Source organism: Belonocnema kinseyi, chromosome 8 (assembly GCF_010883055.1).
Source record: "Belonocnema kinseyi isolate 2016_QV_RU_SX_M_011 chromosome 8, B_treatae_v1, whole genome shotgun sequence".
NCBI classification, from domain to species: Eukaryota; Metazoa; Arthropoda; class Insecta; order Hymenoptera; family Cynipidae; genus Belonocnema; species Belonocnema kinseyi.
The window spans coordinates 62,787,383-62,804,920 of record NC_046664.1 but is presented as its reverse complement, the minus strand read 5'-3'; the positions used below and the strand labels follow the sequence as shown (position 1 = coordinate 62,804,920).

At 31.4% G+C, this 17,538-nt stretch overlaps 1 protein-coding gene across 2 annotated transcripts in view; it reads left to right on the top strand.

Moving 5' to 3' along the window:
* LOC117179115 overlaps positions 1 to 8,789 on the top strand; it is a 239,888-nt gene extending 231,099 nt beyond the window's left edge. For both annotated transcript variants that reach the window (XM_033370788.1, XM_033370787.1), the window contains 2 exons: positions 4,927 to 5,607; positions 8,271 to 8,789. In XM_033370788.1, coding sequence (XP_033226679.1) covers positions 4,927 to 5,607; positions 8,271 to 8,498 — 909 coding nt within the window. In that variant the 3' untranslated portion in view covers positions 8,499 to 8,789. The remainder of the gene's footprint in view (positions 1 to 4,926; positions 5,608 to 8,270) is intronic.
* Positions 8,790 to 17,538: the final 8,749 nt, after the last annotated feature.

Sequence of the window (17,538 nt, the reverse complement as noted above, 5' to 3'; positions counted from 1 at the left end):
AAGGGCGCCGTGTCTGACCTAAGTTATTTTTGTGACCAATCATTGGGGTGCCTTCCCGCCCCCTATGACACGTTGGAAAAGGGGTCGTGTGTGACCTAAGTTTTTTCTGGGTCCAGTCACAGGGGTGCCTTCCCGCGCCCCATGAGACGCTGGAAATGGGGTCTTGTGTTATTTCAGTTTTTTCTGGAACCAGTCACAGGGGTGCCTTCCCGCCCCCATGAGACGCTGGAAAAGGGGTCGTAAGTTATTTAAGTTATTTTTATGACCAGTCATTGGGATGCCTTCCCGCCCCCATGACATGTTGTAAATGAGTCGTGTATGACCTAAGTTTTGTCTGGGACCAGTCACATGGGTGCCTCCCCCCCATGAAATATTGGAAAGGGGTCGTGTGTAACCTAAGTTATTTTTGTGAACAGTCATTGGGATGCCCCCCCCCCACCATGACACGTTGGAAAGGGGGTCGTGTCTGACCTAAGTTATATTTGTGAACAGTCTTTAGTCGTAGGGTAAAAATATATTAAACATAAAATATGTATTTTCATAGGATCTACAACTTTTATTTGAAACTTTTTTACAAATTTACACTATTCACTAAGATGAACGTAAAAGAACATGATTTTTATGGGTTTTTCATTGTTTTCACGATGAAAATAAAATTTGCGGGTATTTTCACTATCATTAATGGACCCAAGTGGGGAACCTTACATAACTACTTCGTGAGGTTCTTCGCTTGGGGTGATTGCTAGAGAGATTGATCAGCAACCTGGGTCGGAGCAGTGTTGCGGAACGAACGTGTTATTTACTTAAATAGCACGAGAATTCTGTATCAATCTGAAAAATCTCTATCCCTTCCACACACTACTCCTTTCCCCTGCCGAGTGAGTCACGCCTACCCCGAAAAGGAAATGGCTTAATGGTGTAATAATAATAATAATAATATTCGTGATCAGCGCGTCAAAATACATAGGTACACGGAGTTTCAAATAAATCGGAGGTAAGGGCTTTTCGGAACTTCACCCGGACCTATGACCTGAATACATAATTGAACACTGGAAGTATCGTCACCATTTTCATACGAAAAAAATTCGGTCATTTGCGGTTACATTACCTTGGTTCCCTTATGTGTCTATTCTCCATGTAATATACTATTAAATCCTATTAAATCCCGTGAACCTTTTAAGTCGTTGGAGATCCTATAAAATCCCTTAAATAGGGTGACATTTTTTAAATACATTGAAATCTTTGTTACTCCTATAAAACTCCTTGATATTCCTTGATATTCCTTGAAATTTTCATACTCTTTTGAAGTATATGAAATCGTCTTGAAATTCTGTTCGATCTTTCAAAATAATTTAACAAATTTTTCAAATCCTTCAAAACTTTTTAAGATCCTTCATAGCCTCCATGCAACTTTTGAAATCATTAAAAAAAATCCTTCAAATAATTTTAAATCTTACGTTAAATAAATAAATAAATCATTTATTTGTAATTTTTATATTTTTTGGACGACTTTTCTCAATATTTTAATATTAGTTGCTTATCATGATTTTTCTAGACTTGCAATAAAATTATAAGAATGTAAACTTCTAAAAAATCTGTTAAGCTAAAAAAATAGCAAAAAATATGTAATGCGTCCTTCTCCTAAAAATTAATTAAGGATACCGGGTCTGCATGTCCTCCATGCAGCCACAGGCCTGCTCAATATTTCATATGTAATATCAAAAAAATTAATTTATAAATTTATTATAGACCTTTGTTTGTTCAGAGAAAACCTCCTTGTAGTGGTTAATGCAACCTAGAGTGTACATTAGGGTGGTCCAAAAATGTATGGCAACATTTTTTTGAATGCTAGAGGGCAACGATCCCCCCCATTTTATTCAAAATCCAAAAAAGAAATTCCGTAATTTTTTATTTTCTTGTTTTTCGATTTTAACAGGTGCCGGTTTTGACTTGAAGTTTCTCATGTAAAATGCATGAGGAAAAATCACTTTTCTGAGTTTTTCGAATAATTTTTTTAAATTTGAAAAAATGTGACGGGAAATAATGGGGGCCTGTAGAGAATTATGCGACGAAAAATTTTATGTATCATATATATGGGTTTGACGCCCCTAACACACCCCCACAAGTGCCTGAAAACATAATACATACATAGTACATAAAATTCTTCTACAGGCTCCCATACTTTCCCGTCACATTTTTTCAAACCCTAAAAAATTATTCAACAAACTCAAAAAACTGATTTTTCCCCATGCATTTTACATGGGAAACTTCAAGTCAAAACCGGCACCTGTTAAAATCGAAAAATAAAAAAATTAAAAATTAGGGAATTTCTTTTTTCGGATTTGGAATGAAATTGGAGAATCGTTGACCTCTAAAAAATAAAATCCTTTTTGAGCCACCCTAGTGTACATTCATGAATTATAAATACTAATTTATGTAAAATAATTGAATTTTAGTTTTAATTATTAACACATATAGTGTCCTAAGTATTACTGAAATTAAATTAATTATTTGACATGCATTAGTATTTTTAAATCATGATTATAACCGAGAATTATCTACTGTAGGTTTCAGTATCCACTGTAGTTGCAGAATCACAGTTAAAATTTTTTAAATATGCATTCCTTTTTTAAGATAATTATTCAGCATATATATTTAGGAACAAGAGGTAATTAAAGTATTTTTTGCGTTACACAACGTAAGTCAATCACAGTCTAAATACTGTACAGATTTTGAATTACGAAACTCAGTTCACACATCGTTTATGATAAATTTCACCTCGGATATGCACAATATAATAGAGGTTTAACCACGCGCAATGGGGGCGTCATGCACAATCATGACTTAATTAAATTAAGTCATCGTCTCCACTCTAAATTAATCATTTAGCTGAATTAACTCTTCAATAATTAATTAACCAATAAGTTACACTTAATTAATCAATTTTAATCTCTACCCTACTGGAAAACTAGCCAGATAACATCAAAAGTTACATCGAAAAGGACACAACATTTTGCGATCTAAAATGACGTTCCCGAATTAATATATTTTTTTTTACTTAACAAATCTTGTGACGCCGAGATTTTAGTCGCATTTCTGTTGAAAACTTAAGAATTAAAATGGATATCACTATGACAAATAATATATATAGGACATAAGAGCAATCTATATAATTCAATTTTTGACTCTCAGCACAATTGATCGAATACAATATAAATGCATTTATACTCTCTACTTGCAGTAATATAAAAAAACTCCATTGAATTCTTTGGCCTCTCAAGGCTTTAAATACGTTTAAACTCTTTTGAATTCCCTTAAATTATTTTTTATTTTCTAGAAGATTATTAAATTCACACTGATTCCTTTAATTTCGCTTGCATTATTTTTAGTTATTTCCTATACCTTGATTTCCATTGGATTCATTTGAATTATTTGCATTGCTTTTAATTCTATTGAAATCCCTTAGTCCAAATCCCTTATCTCAATTTTTCTAAATTCCCTATAATTCTGTTGAATAATTTTTAATTCCCCAAAGATTTTTTAATTCACCTTGAATTCTTTTAAATTATTTGTTACTCAAATTAAACTTCTTTGATTTCCTTTAATTCTTTTTAAAATTGTTTACATTCCTTTGAATTTCATTGAATTCCCTCAGTCTTTTGAATTATTTTTAAGTTCCTTCAAGATATTGAAATTCACATCAAAGTCCTTTAAGTTCTTTGAACTGCTTGAATTTCTTTTTGTTCTTTTGAATTCTTATGAATATAATATTGAACTATTTTCAATTTTTCTGAATCCCTTTTAATCTTTTTTCTTAAAGTCTTATTAATTTTTCTTGAGTTCTTTTTCATTTTCTTGGAGATGTTAAAATTCACTTTGAAATCTTTTTCGATTCCTTGAAAATGTTTATATTTACATTGAATTGCTTCCTGTTCTTAGAGTTCGTTTGGATTTTTTCCTTCTTTTGACTATTCGTCAATGATTTTGAATCTTTTTAATTTCTTTGAATTATTCACCTTTTCATTTAGAAATTCAAAAGAACTCCTATGCATTCTTTTTCATTCGTATGAATTCGTAAGAGTTGAGGTCTCCGACTTCTTTTATATTCAAAGTTTTTTAAATCTCCGTGAAGTCTTTTTAATTCAATTTAAGAACTTTTTAAATTCCTTGAAGATTTTTAAATTCACATTGGAGTTCTTTGATTTCCTTTGATTCCTTTGAATTTGTTGCATTTCTTTGAAATCCAGTGAATTCCCATCGATTCTTGAATTTACCTGAAAATCTGCTGAATTCATTTAAAGATAATTAAATTTACATTGAATTCCTTTGAGTTATTTTAACTTCTTTGTATCATTTGAATTCTTTTTCATTCTTGAATTGAATTTTTTTGATTCCCTTTGATTATTTTGAATTCTTTGCATCCTTTCGCATTTTATTGAATTCCCTCAGTCGTTTGAATTCTTTTAAATTCCTTTGAAGATATTTAAATTCACATTAAAATCCTTTAAGTTCTTTTAACTCATCTAATGTCCTGTAGTTCTTTTAAGTTATTTTGGCTATTATTGAATTATTTTCAATTTTTCTGAATTCCTTTTAATTATTTTTTTTCAATTGAATTGTTTCGAATTCCGTTAAATACTTTCAACTCTTACTAAATTCTTCTGAATCCCATTAAAGTCTTTTTAATACATTTTGAGTTCTTTTTCATTTTCTCAGAGAGAGAAATTCCAAGTGTGTCCGGAATCATGCATTGGTTATACAAATAAATATCGTATGCACCAAGAGGGATAGGTTTTTTTTACAGCTCGTGTATTTTTTCAGTACGAGTCGTCCTGAAAAAATTCGTCTCGTCGAAAAAATTTCACTTTCCCCCCTTGGTGCTTGATATACTATTTCTCTTTTTAAATTATTTTTTTCTTTTCACAGGTACGTCTAAAAATGTACAAGACGGCTTCTCGGGAACGGGTTTGCGAAGTCCAACCACTAGAGGGTAACAGTTCGACCCAGCGTTACACGCAACAGCATCGTCGATTTTCCGACTTCACACTGGCCTCTATCCCTGCAGCCTCCACATCCAGAAGAAGAGCCTCCGAAATGCCGATGCCTCCTCCACCTCCTCCTTCGAAGCCCTCGACATCTTCGCAGGCTGCTGGAATCATTTGCTCCAACACAGACCTCTTTTCAATCCTCAGCTCCTTAACCTCTTCGGCTACCGAGATTAATAGATGCGGTGAGGAATCATCCACTTCTAGGGAAGGCAAGTCAACTAAAACAGCAGAGCAGAAACGTAAAAACCTCAAGAATTTCCGATCCAACAGTTTCGACATCTCAATCCTCCACGGCACCGGAAACAGGCTCTCCAGCACCGGCTCATTCAAGTCCTCGAATTTAGCTCCTTCCAATTGGTTCGTCAAGCGTCATCAGCCCATGTCCAAAAAGCAGAAGCCCGATGAGATTGTCCCGGCGTTGCTCAACTTCAAGTTCGACAAGTCGAAGGTGGTGAAAGCTGTCAAGGAAACCCTCACCAAGAGTCCTCCTACCAAGGAAACTGATGTTAGGCACAAAGTCATTTGGGATGGTATCAGCGGCACTAAAGTCGATGCACAGGTGATTTCAAAGACCATTCATTCTCTTCAAACATTTTACATGTTCAAAGCTTTTTTGGGTCCTTAGGGTTTCATAAGATCCTCTTAGAATATCTAAGATATCTTCTACAAGAATGTCTTTCGGACTCTCATATCCGAAAGTCATCTATAGAAACCATTGGTACCCGAAGTTAAAGAACAAAAAATAACAATTACATGAAAATTGAAGCTTTGTTAGCATTTCATATCCTCGGGCCGAAACCCTTACAGCAGGCCTCTTAAGCGAGGGAAAATTCGGCACCAAATACACAGAAGCCACATATCTCGTTTCCAGTACCACGAATATCTACTCAGTGGAAAGAGTGAGACGGAAGTTTTCCTTGCTGAGTGAGGAGGCGTAGTGGTGGAAACGAGACATCTGGCAAATAAGTAAATACAGCCAAATTTCACCTCGCCAAAAACCCCTGCCTTACAATTTCCATCGGGTTTATGCCCGTCCGTCTTACCTTTTTTTCCCGGGAGTAAGAGGATGAGAAAAGGGGAAATATAGGAGCTGGGATGTAGGGGTTCTGAGGAACATAAGTGAAGGGAGCATAAATATGAGGGGGTATATGAGTGAGACGGTGATGAAATAAGGGGAGGGTCTGGGCCATCGGTTTAGGAGTAGAAAAAGGCTGAGATGTAGTATGGAATGGGCCTGGAAGTCAGGAAAGTGGTGAAAATTAGTTTTATGAATGGATAGAGGAGTTAGGGGCAAGCGGAGAGGATCGGATGGGATGCACATTGGTGGGGTGAGTAGTAGTAAGGCTTCCGATGGTTAGTATGGGAGAGAAAGTAAGGCAACTGATGAGGAGAATCAGGTGGGAGTGAGGAATGTGAATGAATGGGTAACAGGGTAGGGGAAGATAATGAAGTGAATTAATGCGGAGAGGCGGGAGGGATTAAAGGACGGGCAATTAGATGTGGAAGGGGTGAAAGGATATGATCGGATAGAATCAGATAGGACAAGATAGGATAGTAGAGAGTATAGGGGGGGGGGGGGGGATAGGGGAAGACGAGAGATTTAAATTGTTTTTATTAACATCTTAATAGGCTTCGAAACCACGCTATCTATATATATTTTCAACTCAAACATTTCTGATCTGAGAATCTGTTAGATTTCTAAAAAAAAAATTGAATACGTATTTTGTATTTCGACCAGGCAATTTTAAAGGGTGGAATCCATTCCCTTAATTTTTTAATTGGAAATATATCGGAAAAACACCACCCCTTTCAGCCTGTCCCAAAAGCCACCCTCTAAACAAAGCTGAAGTATTTTGCGGTGTAGTGAACGTAATTATTACTTTTTTACAGTTTTTCACATCTTATTTTAAATGAAGAAATTACCCATTTTCATGTATTTTATTATCACTGATTTATTATTTAAACATTTTTTATTTGATTAAACAATTATTTTTCACATTTTATTTCAAATTATCGGACCTTGCATAACTGTATTAACTAATTAGGCAATGAAAAAAATCAATATGTTTGTTTTAATATGCTTTTAATTGTTTAAACAATTTTTCATTGTTGATATGTGACTTTTCACTGCAGAGAAATGGTTTCTGCGAAGTTTTCAAAAAATCCATCGAATTTTGGTATGTCTCGTATTTTTACGATTTGGCAATAATTTTTTGTACAATTTCCCTCTGTTTAAACAATGTTTTTCGACAAAATGTCACAAAATTACACCTCCAAGTAATATAAACTAATTACTTTAAATTGAAAATCAGAACAATCGATTTACTGATTACTGACTAAAATATACATTACCCGGATTTTTGATCGAATTAAAAAATATATATTTCGGGATAATTTAGAAAAAATTCGTATTATAATTACCACTGTAAATGTATTATCTTACTTTGTTATACCTAGACTGTATCATTTCTAGTGAAATACGTCATTCAGAGTTTTAAAATCATTTTTAACAATTGTTTAGGGATTTCGCTGACTCATTTTTGTATGAAATGTTCATTTTATTTTAGTTTCCACTGTCAAAGGATTATTCCACATGGACATATTTTAATTGCATTGCCTTTATTAAAATACATTACTCAAATTCTTGTAAGAATTAAAAAAATATATTTGAGGGTCTCGGAGGCATTTTCACCTCGATTTTTTCCCCCAAAAAATGTTTGTTTTTTTAATTGTCACTATTAACGGATTATTCTACTTTAGAATACCTGAACTGTATTACTATTAGTGAAATACATCACCCAAATTGTTGACAGACATTTAAAAATATGTTTTAAAATAGGCCGTTTCTGTAAAAAATCCGGGTTACTTATTTCACTAAAATTAATATAGTTGAGGTATTCCAAAGTAAGATAATCCATTAACAGCGGCAATTTAAAAAAGAAACATGTTGGGGGGGGGGGGATACCTGCGAGACACCTAAATATTTTTTTTAATTATGTTAATAATCTGGGTGAGGCATTTTTGCAAAGATGGGCTTATTATTGTTTAAGCTCCAGAAATAATTCAGGGGTAATTTACTTTAAATTAATTAATTTACAACAAAAGAAACCATTTTTTGATGACCGATTCATAAGTTTCTAGGTCTATCTATATGGAACCTTTAAGCTAAAAAAAAGTCTGAAAAATTTAATAAAACCTGAGTAAAACCGATTTTCACGACAGGTCCTCGGCAGCGCGATCGAAGAATTTCTAACATCTCAAAGAGGAAGTGACCCCGATGGTTCCGGTAACGGTAATTCCAGTGGAAAGCCAACTGCGTCACCTGGAAAACCGAGATCAGCTAGTGGAAAAATGACCAATTGGTTTTCTGCTGGAAATAAGGAAGAAGAGCAAACGGAATCCTGTGAACCTTCCATCTGCTCCTCGCTCAAGGATCTCTTTGTAAAGTAAAATTTTTAACCGATTAGTAAAACAGTAAAAAAACTGGTTTTATTGTTTCATCTGATTTTTTACAAAAAGCTTTAAAAATATAGTTGTAAATTCAAATATTCCAGTCGATTTTCATCGCACAGACATAATTTGCATTTACGATTGTGCCGGATTAATTTTTCTTGTCTGTGTGGTATTGCGTTAAGTAAGCCACAAAGATCTCGATTTTCAAATTCAAAATTCTGCTTTTGTTATGTATATTATATTCTTCGATATTAATATTTGACGCAGAATATCAATTTTTCTAGAAAATTGCTTTTTATAGAAACTGTCTTCCAATTCTTAAGATTTAGATTTTTCATTTTGATATGAACATAATCTAATCCTCGTTTAGTTAATATTAATAATAATAATAATAATAATAATAAGATATATTCTATTAAGGGGCAGTTCAAAAACTACGTCATAATTACAGGGAGTGGGGCAGTTTTTGTGAGCATTCGTGATGTATGGGGTGGGGGTAACGCAGAGTGGGATATCACAAAAGGAATATATAAATTAAATAACAATTTTTGTAATTGTTTGAAAAAATTACAATTATTTTATTGGAAAATTAAAGCATCTAAGTACATACTTCCAACTCTTTCCCCTACTCTCCTCTTTACCTATTTTTTTAAGCTTTCTTGTTTTTCCTTGTTTTTGAGAAATTTCCCCATTTTCTCAGTTTTTTGTTTAAATGCAAACAGAACGAATAGATTTGTCTATTATATTTTTCGTTCGGTATTGATCACTTTTGGTTTAAAATTAATTAATTTCTGGTTAATTATTGGTTCAAAATTTATGTATTTTGTAGTAAGTTCGTCTTCTTCAGTAGAGAATAAATCTTGATGATTGACATTTTAACTGTCATCATTTTAGTTGCAAATTTAATTATTTTATAAGGATTCAACTAATTTGTTGCAAATTTTATAATTTTGTTAAAAATTTAATTGTTTTGCCAGAAATTTAACTGCTTTTATAAAAAATCATCTTTTTAATTTCTATTATTTTCGTAGAAAATTCAACTTTTTGGTTGAAATTTAATATTTTTGGATTTTCTGCCTTCTGTTTAAAATTAAAATATTTTTTTGGGTGAAATATTAACTATTCAATCTTTTGTTCCGAAATAATCTTTTTTTATTCAAAATTCAACTACTCCGTTGAAAGTTGAATCAGTTGAATCAGGTTGAAGACTCCTCATTTTAGTTGAAAACTGTTATTTTCTTAGTGTTTCAACTATTTTGTTGAAAATTAAATTTTTTCTTCAAAATTCGTATTTTGTAATGAAAATTCATCCTTTTGGTTTGAAAATCCAACTGCCTCCTGAAAAACTCATGTTTTTGGATTAAAGGTTCACCTATTGGTTTTAATATGCAACAATTTTTGGTTGAAGTTTAATCTATTTTCTTTAAAAATTCGACCATTTCGTTGAAAATTCATCTTTGTATGTTCAAAATTTAACTATTTGGTGAAAAAATTGTACCCTTTGCTTTCAATTATTTTTTTGATAATTCCATTCTTTAGTTAAAAAGTCATCTTTCTTGTTCGAAAATTCAACTGTCTTCAGAAAAAATCGTATTTTTGGCTTGAGAACTCTTACTCTTTCGTTCGAAATTCATCTCTCTTGGTAGAAACTTAATCTTTTTGTTTAAAAATTCAACTGTTTTGTTGAAAATGTAATGTGTATTGACTTTAAATCATTTCACATTGAATTCAATATGGTACCTATATATTAATTTTATTCAGAAGAATTTATTCCCCTATTTTTCCCCATTTTTGTTTTATTTTTGGTGCTTATGAAACGAAATCGAAGAAAAAATTTTGACTTAAAATGGAGTTAGAAAAAGTTTTCAAAATAGTGTGACGTAGTTTTTGAACGGCCCCCAATTCAATTTTATTTGCATGTAATTGTTTTGTCACTGGACGTGACGAGTTGAAGATTCTCGTACAATAGATGAAATATTAATTAATGTTTTCTTATCCCCACGTACTTAAGATATAATTATAAAAAGCCTGAACCCTAATATGTGACAATGCGAAATCTGATATTGATAGGGCTTCGAAATTTTTTCTAGATTAGTCATTGTTAAGAAAGAGTTAAAAATAAAAATTATAGGTCCCGTAGAAATAGGATACTTGACTCATTTTGTATTAGATTTAACTTAATTGATAGGAAAGATACTAGTGCCATAATTTAAATTGTTCCAGATTTAAATCTTGGGTAGTCGTATCAATTTCAACTATACGTAGTAAATTAAGTATGCAACCTGCCTTTGCTGGTCGAAGGCAAAAATTAAATTAATAAATATAAATTATTTATATTTATTCGACTTTGAATAAGTGTTACAAATATAATAACAATGGTAAAAATTCATATGTGTCATCTATAGTAATAACAATGATGAATTAAACATTTTCGTTCACTCAAAAAAAAATATATTACTTTGATTAGTATTTAGTATTTGTTATTAAATTGAGATTTAGTGTTAAATTTTGTATTTTTTGCAAGCTGTTTAGGCAACATTTTCTCCTTTCCTTTACAATTTTCGCTTCACTTTGTAATTCAAGTTCAATTCCAAAGTACATAAACAAATTTAACGGACCACGATCTAAATGTATGGACAATCTAAAGAATGAAAAAAGAATGTTTATATTGTTTACTCTGAATCAACTTGCAGTCGGGCTGCTTGAAATTATAGCACCCTATATAATACGTTATAATTTCTAATGTCCAATTAAGGAATTGAGGTAGGGAAATGTTGACATTTGTATAATCTGTGTAGCTGTAAATACCTAAATGTTTGAAAATTCCAGTTTGAAATGTAAGCTGGAATTTTCCATTCTTTTGAAATGTTAATAAATGTAACAATTCCTTAAAATTTATTCAGAAAACTGTAAATATATTTAAATAAAACGTCGCGCATGTTCCTGAGCAGTGAGTGTGTACATATTCGTATGTACAATCAAAAAATTAATTACTGACAATTGGAGAAAAATGCCTTAGCGTGATATTGTATCTTTCTGTTTGTTTTTGCTTTGCAATATTGAATTTTTCAAAATATTAAAAGGATAGGTGTAATCGAGGTGTTAAGCGCCAGCAATTTTAAGGTGCATTTGGATTCAAGGATTTAATGTAATCAAAATAATGCAAAGAATACGGTTGTTTCCAAAGTCAGACATAATTTTTCCAATAAATGGATCTTATATTATATAAAATTCTAATCATAAAAACGCCCATAAAATATTTTTTACATATTTTTTACTATTTTAAATTTAATCTTGATATTTGAATTTTCAATCACGATGTCGATTGGAGGGCCCCTTTGTCGTCAAAGGGGTCGGATTTTCCATTTATCACAGCTCACGTGTCAGTGATTCTCAAATATCTTTTTCCGTGCCGATGTTTTGTTTTGATTATGTGCACATCGAAAATAGAAGTGGCAAAATATTATGTAAAAAAATGTCAAAGGAGGGTTTCGTAAAAACCAATAGAGGAAATCTACCGAAAATAGGTAGATTTATGGTATGTATAAAGAATTCACTGAAAAAGTACTTACATGTAGCTGGTTTACTGAACAATTCCTGAATATGTACGATTTTAAAATGTGTTAATAATTGAATTTACTGTTTTCCTTCAACATACTACTGATTTGTAAAAAAACAAATATTACAACAGGATAACTTTTTGTTGTCACATAATCCTGAACAAATAAAGCTATCAAATCAAAATAGTGTGAATCGGTAGCAGACCATGGCCTAGCCTCTTTTGCATAAGTTTCGCATCGTCACATTGATAGATAATTATGAGAATCTCTGAGTCCAGTGACACCCACGTGACACCAATTTAAATAACTGTTTTACCCCGTTCAATTTTTAATAATTTTTTTCTGTTGATCTACGCAAAAGTAAAAAAAAACATAACGCACCTTCGATTCAGCTTAAAATTATGTATTAAAAAATTATTTTACTTAAAATCGCGAAACAACCCTATTAAAAACAATTAAATCGAAAGCTATAGAATGGAAATGATACCCAGAAGAATTAGAAAAAATTTAAAAATACTACGAAGAATTAACAAAAAATTAAGTGAATTTAGCAGAATTGAGACAAATTAAAAAACTGCAAGTGAATTCAGTAGACTCGAAAGAATTAATTTAACAAAGTTCAGTTGGCTCCAGTAGAATTTAAATCAATTCCAAAGAATCTAAAGAAATAACAAAAGTTTAATTAATTTCAGTAGAATTTAAATGAATTTATAAAAGTTCAAGCGAGTTCTAAAGAATTTAAGTGCATACAAAAAATCCTAAGAGATAACAAAATTTGAATAAATCCAAAAAAATGTCAATTCAAACAAATACGAAAGAATCCCGAAGAATTCAAAAAAATTATCAAAATTGAACTGAATTCACTAGAATGAAAATGAATTCGAAAAACTAAAAAATGCAATTTCATTCTCAAAAAATAATATACAATTTAATCAAAAGAATTAAATTCAATTCAAAATAAGGGATAAAAATGTTAATAAATTCAAGAATAAAAACCAGTAAATCAAAAATAATCTGTAAAACATTGACAATAAATAATGAATTGAATTCAGTTAAATCGAAATCAATTCATAAAATGAAATTGTATTCAAAGAAATTCAATTGAATTCAATGGAATATAAACCTTTTTTTTTTAAATTCAATTCAATTCAGTTAAATTGAAACTAGTTCAAACCAATTTCAGTGAATTCGCAAAAGTTTAGCAAAAAAAAATTAAAATGCATCTACAAAAGTTCAAAAGAATTCAAGTAAATTCAAAATAATTCTACAGAATTTAAGTTAATTCAGAAGCACTCAAAAAAATTAAGTTGGTACAACAAATCCAAAAGAATTCAATTGAATTCAAAAGAATCCAAAGCATTAATAAAAGTTTAATTCAGTTCAATAGAATTAAAATGAATTCGCAGGAGTTTAAGAGAATTTTAATGATTCCAAGTGGGTAAAGAAAACTAAGAGTTAAAAAATTCAAATAAATTCGGAAATTGAAAAAATATAAAAAAGTTGAAAGGAATCTAAATAATTCACCAAAATTGAACTCAATTTACTGAATATAAATGAATTCAAAGAATTAAACAAATTTAATTCAACTTAGTATATTTGAAATGAATTGCGAAGAGTTCTAAACAATTCAACTGAATAGAAAGAATCCTAATAGTTCACAAAATTAAAGTGAATCAGAAAAATAAAAGTGAATTTAAAATAAATCGAAATGTTTCAAAAGACTCCAAAGAATTAAAGAAATTAATTGAGCTCAGTAGAATTCAGAAGAATTTAAGTGAAACCCCTTTTGAGATAGAAGTTTTGATAAGTAATGTACCCAATACTTATGAATACTTTTTTTTCCTATGGGTTCAAAAAAAATAAAATAAAATTTACTCGACTTCTGTAGTATTTAAAATAATACAAAAAATGTAAGTAAATTCAAAATCATTAACAAAATTGAAATAGATACAATCAATCCCATAAGAATTAAAGAATTCAAGTCGATAAAAAAATTCTTGAAGAAACAAAAAATTCAAATGAATCCGAAAAATTAAAGTGAATTTTTAAAAAATACGAAAGATCTCTAAAGAATTGAAAAAAATCAATTGAAATGAATTCCGAAAAGTTAAAGGGAATTCTATAGAGTTTAAATGGAATAAAAGCAATTCTAGGGTTCAAATAATTTAAGTGATTTAGAAGAAATGTTGTTAATTCAACCAAATGCAAAAGAATCTCGTGAATCAACAAAAATTTAATTCAGTTCAGTAAAATTGAAATTAATGTAGAAAATGTAAGTGTATTCGAAGCATCTGAAATTCAAAATGATTTAAAGAGCATTAAAAATAATTTTCAAAAATTCAAAAGAATTTAAGTTAATAGAAAGGAGATAAATTAATGGACAAATGTAATTCAATTTGATTTTCAATTCAAGAAATTCCAAACAATTTAACCGAATTTATGAGAATTCAAGGTGATTTCCAAATAATTCCAATGCACTACTTAAATTCAATAGTGATTAATCCCTCGGATTGAATTAAATAAAAGAAGAAAATTGCAAAATGAGAACATAACCGAAAGATGAGTATACCTTCGTCTTTTCTACATACGTACGCAGTACAAAGTTTAACAAAAAATACTTGAACTGACGCATCCTCATTTGACAAATAAACTAGATTTTACACTACACATTATACTATCCATATACTATATATACTATAAATTATATATATTATATAACTGAAGAAAAATCAGAGAAAAAAATATATAAATGAGAAGACTTGCAGCGATTATTGCCTCCCTAGTATTACCAGGGAATATAATAATAAAATTATGTATATTCAATGACATGAAGTTATCTGGAAAGTCCTCACCATTAAAAAAAACGCTCTGCTAATATTATTTTTAATTAACCATAACTTTTGTCTTGTAAGTTGACTTTATAGATAATTAAGTGAATTGTAAATATTGTTAGATAGATTTCGAGTTAATTATCTTGTTGTTAATTTTTTAATAGACATTCATATATCGCATTTTTATATTTATTTTTAATATAAAGGCTCATCGAAAGGATGACTAATAGGGTGGTTTAAAAACGCATTCGATGTTTTTCGTACTGGAGGGCAACATTCCTCCAATTCGGTTCTGAATCCTAAAAAAAATCAAGTTTGTACAATTTTAACATTTTTTGTGGAAAATATTCTTTACGTAAAATGTTAGAACTTACACTGACACAAAGACTTGCCTGTCTGCTACAAGTTTTTCAAACGATTGGGAGTTTCTGTGTATATTTCAGGTTAAGAAGTTCCGAGATACAATTCGTCGTTCGTATATAACCCTAGCGAAATTTTCGGATAAGAATTCCTTCCGAATCATTCCGAATTATTTCGAAACCTGTATCCGAACCAACACGAATCAATGCTATCACATCCGAAAAAAACTCTACATTTCCTTGAATCCTTCTACATTTCGTTCAATCCAATTTGGTAAAAAATTAATCCAACTCAATCCGGTTCAATGCGAACCAAATTTTAAATCCGAATGAATCCGAATCAATGGGTAATCAAATTGATATATACTGAATTTTCAATCCGAATGAATCCGAGTAAATCAGAGTTAGGATTAAATTGGATTCATTAGAATTGAATTCCGATTAAATCGGATTCATTTTTTTACTTATCTCGATCGAACGAAATTGAAAACTTTTCTCGGATACAGATTTCGGAATGATTCGGATTGCTTCGGAATAATTCGGAATGAATTTCTACCCGAAAATTTCACCAGGGACGGTGGTCTCTTCAAAACAAGGTTATTAATTATTTCCGGCATCAATTCCTTTATAGATCCAGGTTTTCCCGAGTAAGAAAAAGGCTGGGTAGCATTAGGCCAGTCATCAATTTACCGACAGTTGCCTGCAACCTCTTCCCCTACTACTGCCCTGATCGGTGACAAGTTCCCCTCCTGCGCTTCTGATGGCAAGCGTGAACGGTATATTCGCCGACGCAATGCTTCTTTTTGCTATATCATGTATTAATTAAAGTTCATTATAACGTATGCTGTGTTGAAACGCACATCACATAGTAAAATAATTGTTTTGTTGCCAAAAACAGTTTTGACAGAAAATGTGTTTTTCACTGAATATAATGAAAATGCTATATACACATTTATTTTAAGATAAATCTTTATTTTTGTATTCACTAATTATTTTAAACTAATAAAAACAATGGTAAAATTGTTTGTAAGCCCAAATGAAAATGCAACTTAAAAAGGCGACCTGGTTTCTCTAACCGGCAGAAGCACAGGAGGAGAATTCGTTGCCAATGAGCGCAGTAGTAGGGTGGGGGAAGAGGTTGCAGGTAGCTGTCGGCGAACAGGACAATCGCCCTAGCAGTACGCTAGTGGTGGGGGATAGCCAGCCGTCGCGCGTCGCCACGGGGAGTTCACAAGCCACAAGGGCCACACCTTGCGTAGGATCTCGTCCTGAAACAGGAATGAGGACGAATCGTGGATCGCCCCAAAAAGTTATTTTAAATCACCCTAATAAGTTTAATAAATGTTTAAAAGAGATGTTTGATTTACGCATTATGCAGCATGCGTTGAAAGACGATGCGGTTTAGCTCTAAATTCTAAAACAAGATAGTTATAGTGATCAAAAAAAATATATAAGGTAGAATTGTCGAGGGACAATGCTCGCCTTGGTATTACGATCATCAATACATATGTACAATAAAAATCATCGGTCTACGTGTGAATTATAAGGTATTAATGTTAACACGTCGCTCTTATGTGCATAGTACGATTTTAAAGGACAGGTTACCAATGTTACCCAAAATAAATTCTTCTTGAATGTTGAAGTTTTGTTTTTTTTTCCTCCAATTATTCCCCCTATAGGGTGACCCGGAAACCCAAAAGTTTAGAAGTTCTGCGGCAAACCCTGAAGTTTCCAATAAAAATAACACGGAGAAAATGCACATTTATGTAAATCCCGTCCAAAAGGTGAAAATATATATATAAAGGGGTGGCAATAGGGTGGCTGAAGAAAGTCAATGTTCTAATTTCGTTTGGGGGAATGGTTTATTTTGTGAGGTTAAAAAAAATCAAATCCGTATTTTTTTCCGATCAGACGTAATTTTTGATAAAATAAGTGCAAATCACAGGGACTTCTTAAAATCACATCTCCAAATATGAAATATGCATTGATTTTTCAATAGTGATTACCTTCTTCCAGAATGCCCCAGAAAGTAAAAGCCACCCTCTACACGAGGATCAAGTATTTTTAGGTATATTGGTCGTAAATATTATTTTTTATATCTTTTCTCACAGATCTTTTTAATGGTGAATCTAAAAAGTTTAATATATTCTTTTGTTAAGTTTTAATTGCTTAAACAATACATTGACTTTTTATCGAAAACTATCGGTACTCTTACAACGATATAAACTAATTAGGCAAATGTGGTTTTTTTACATTTGTCAACGAACGTAAAATAATTCCTGTATCT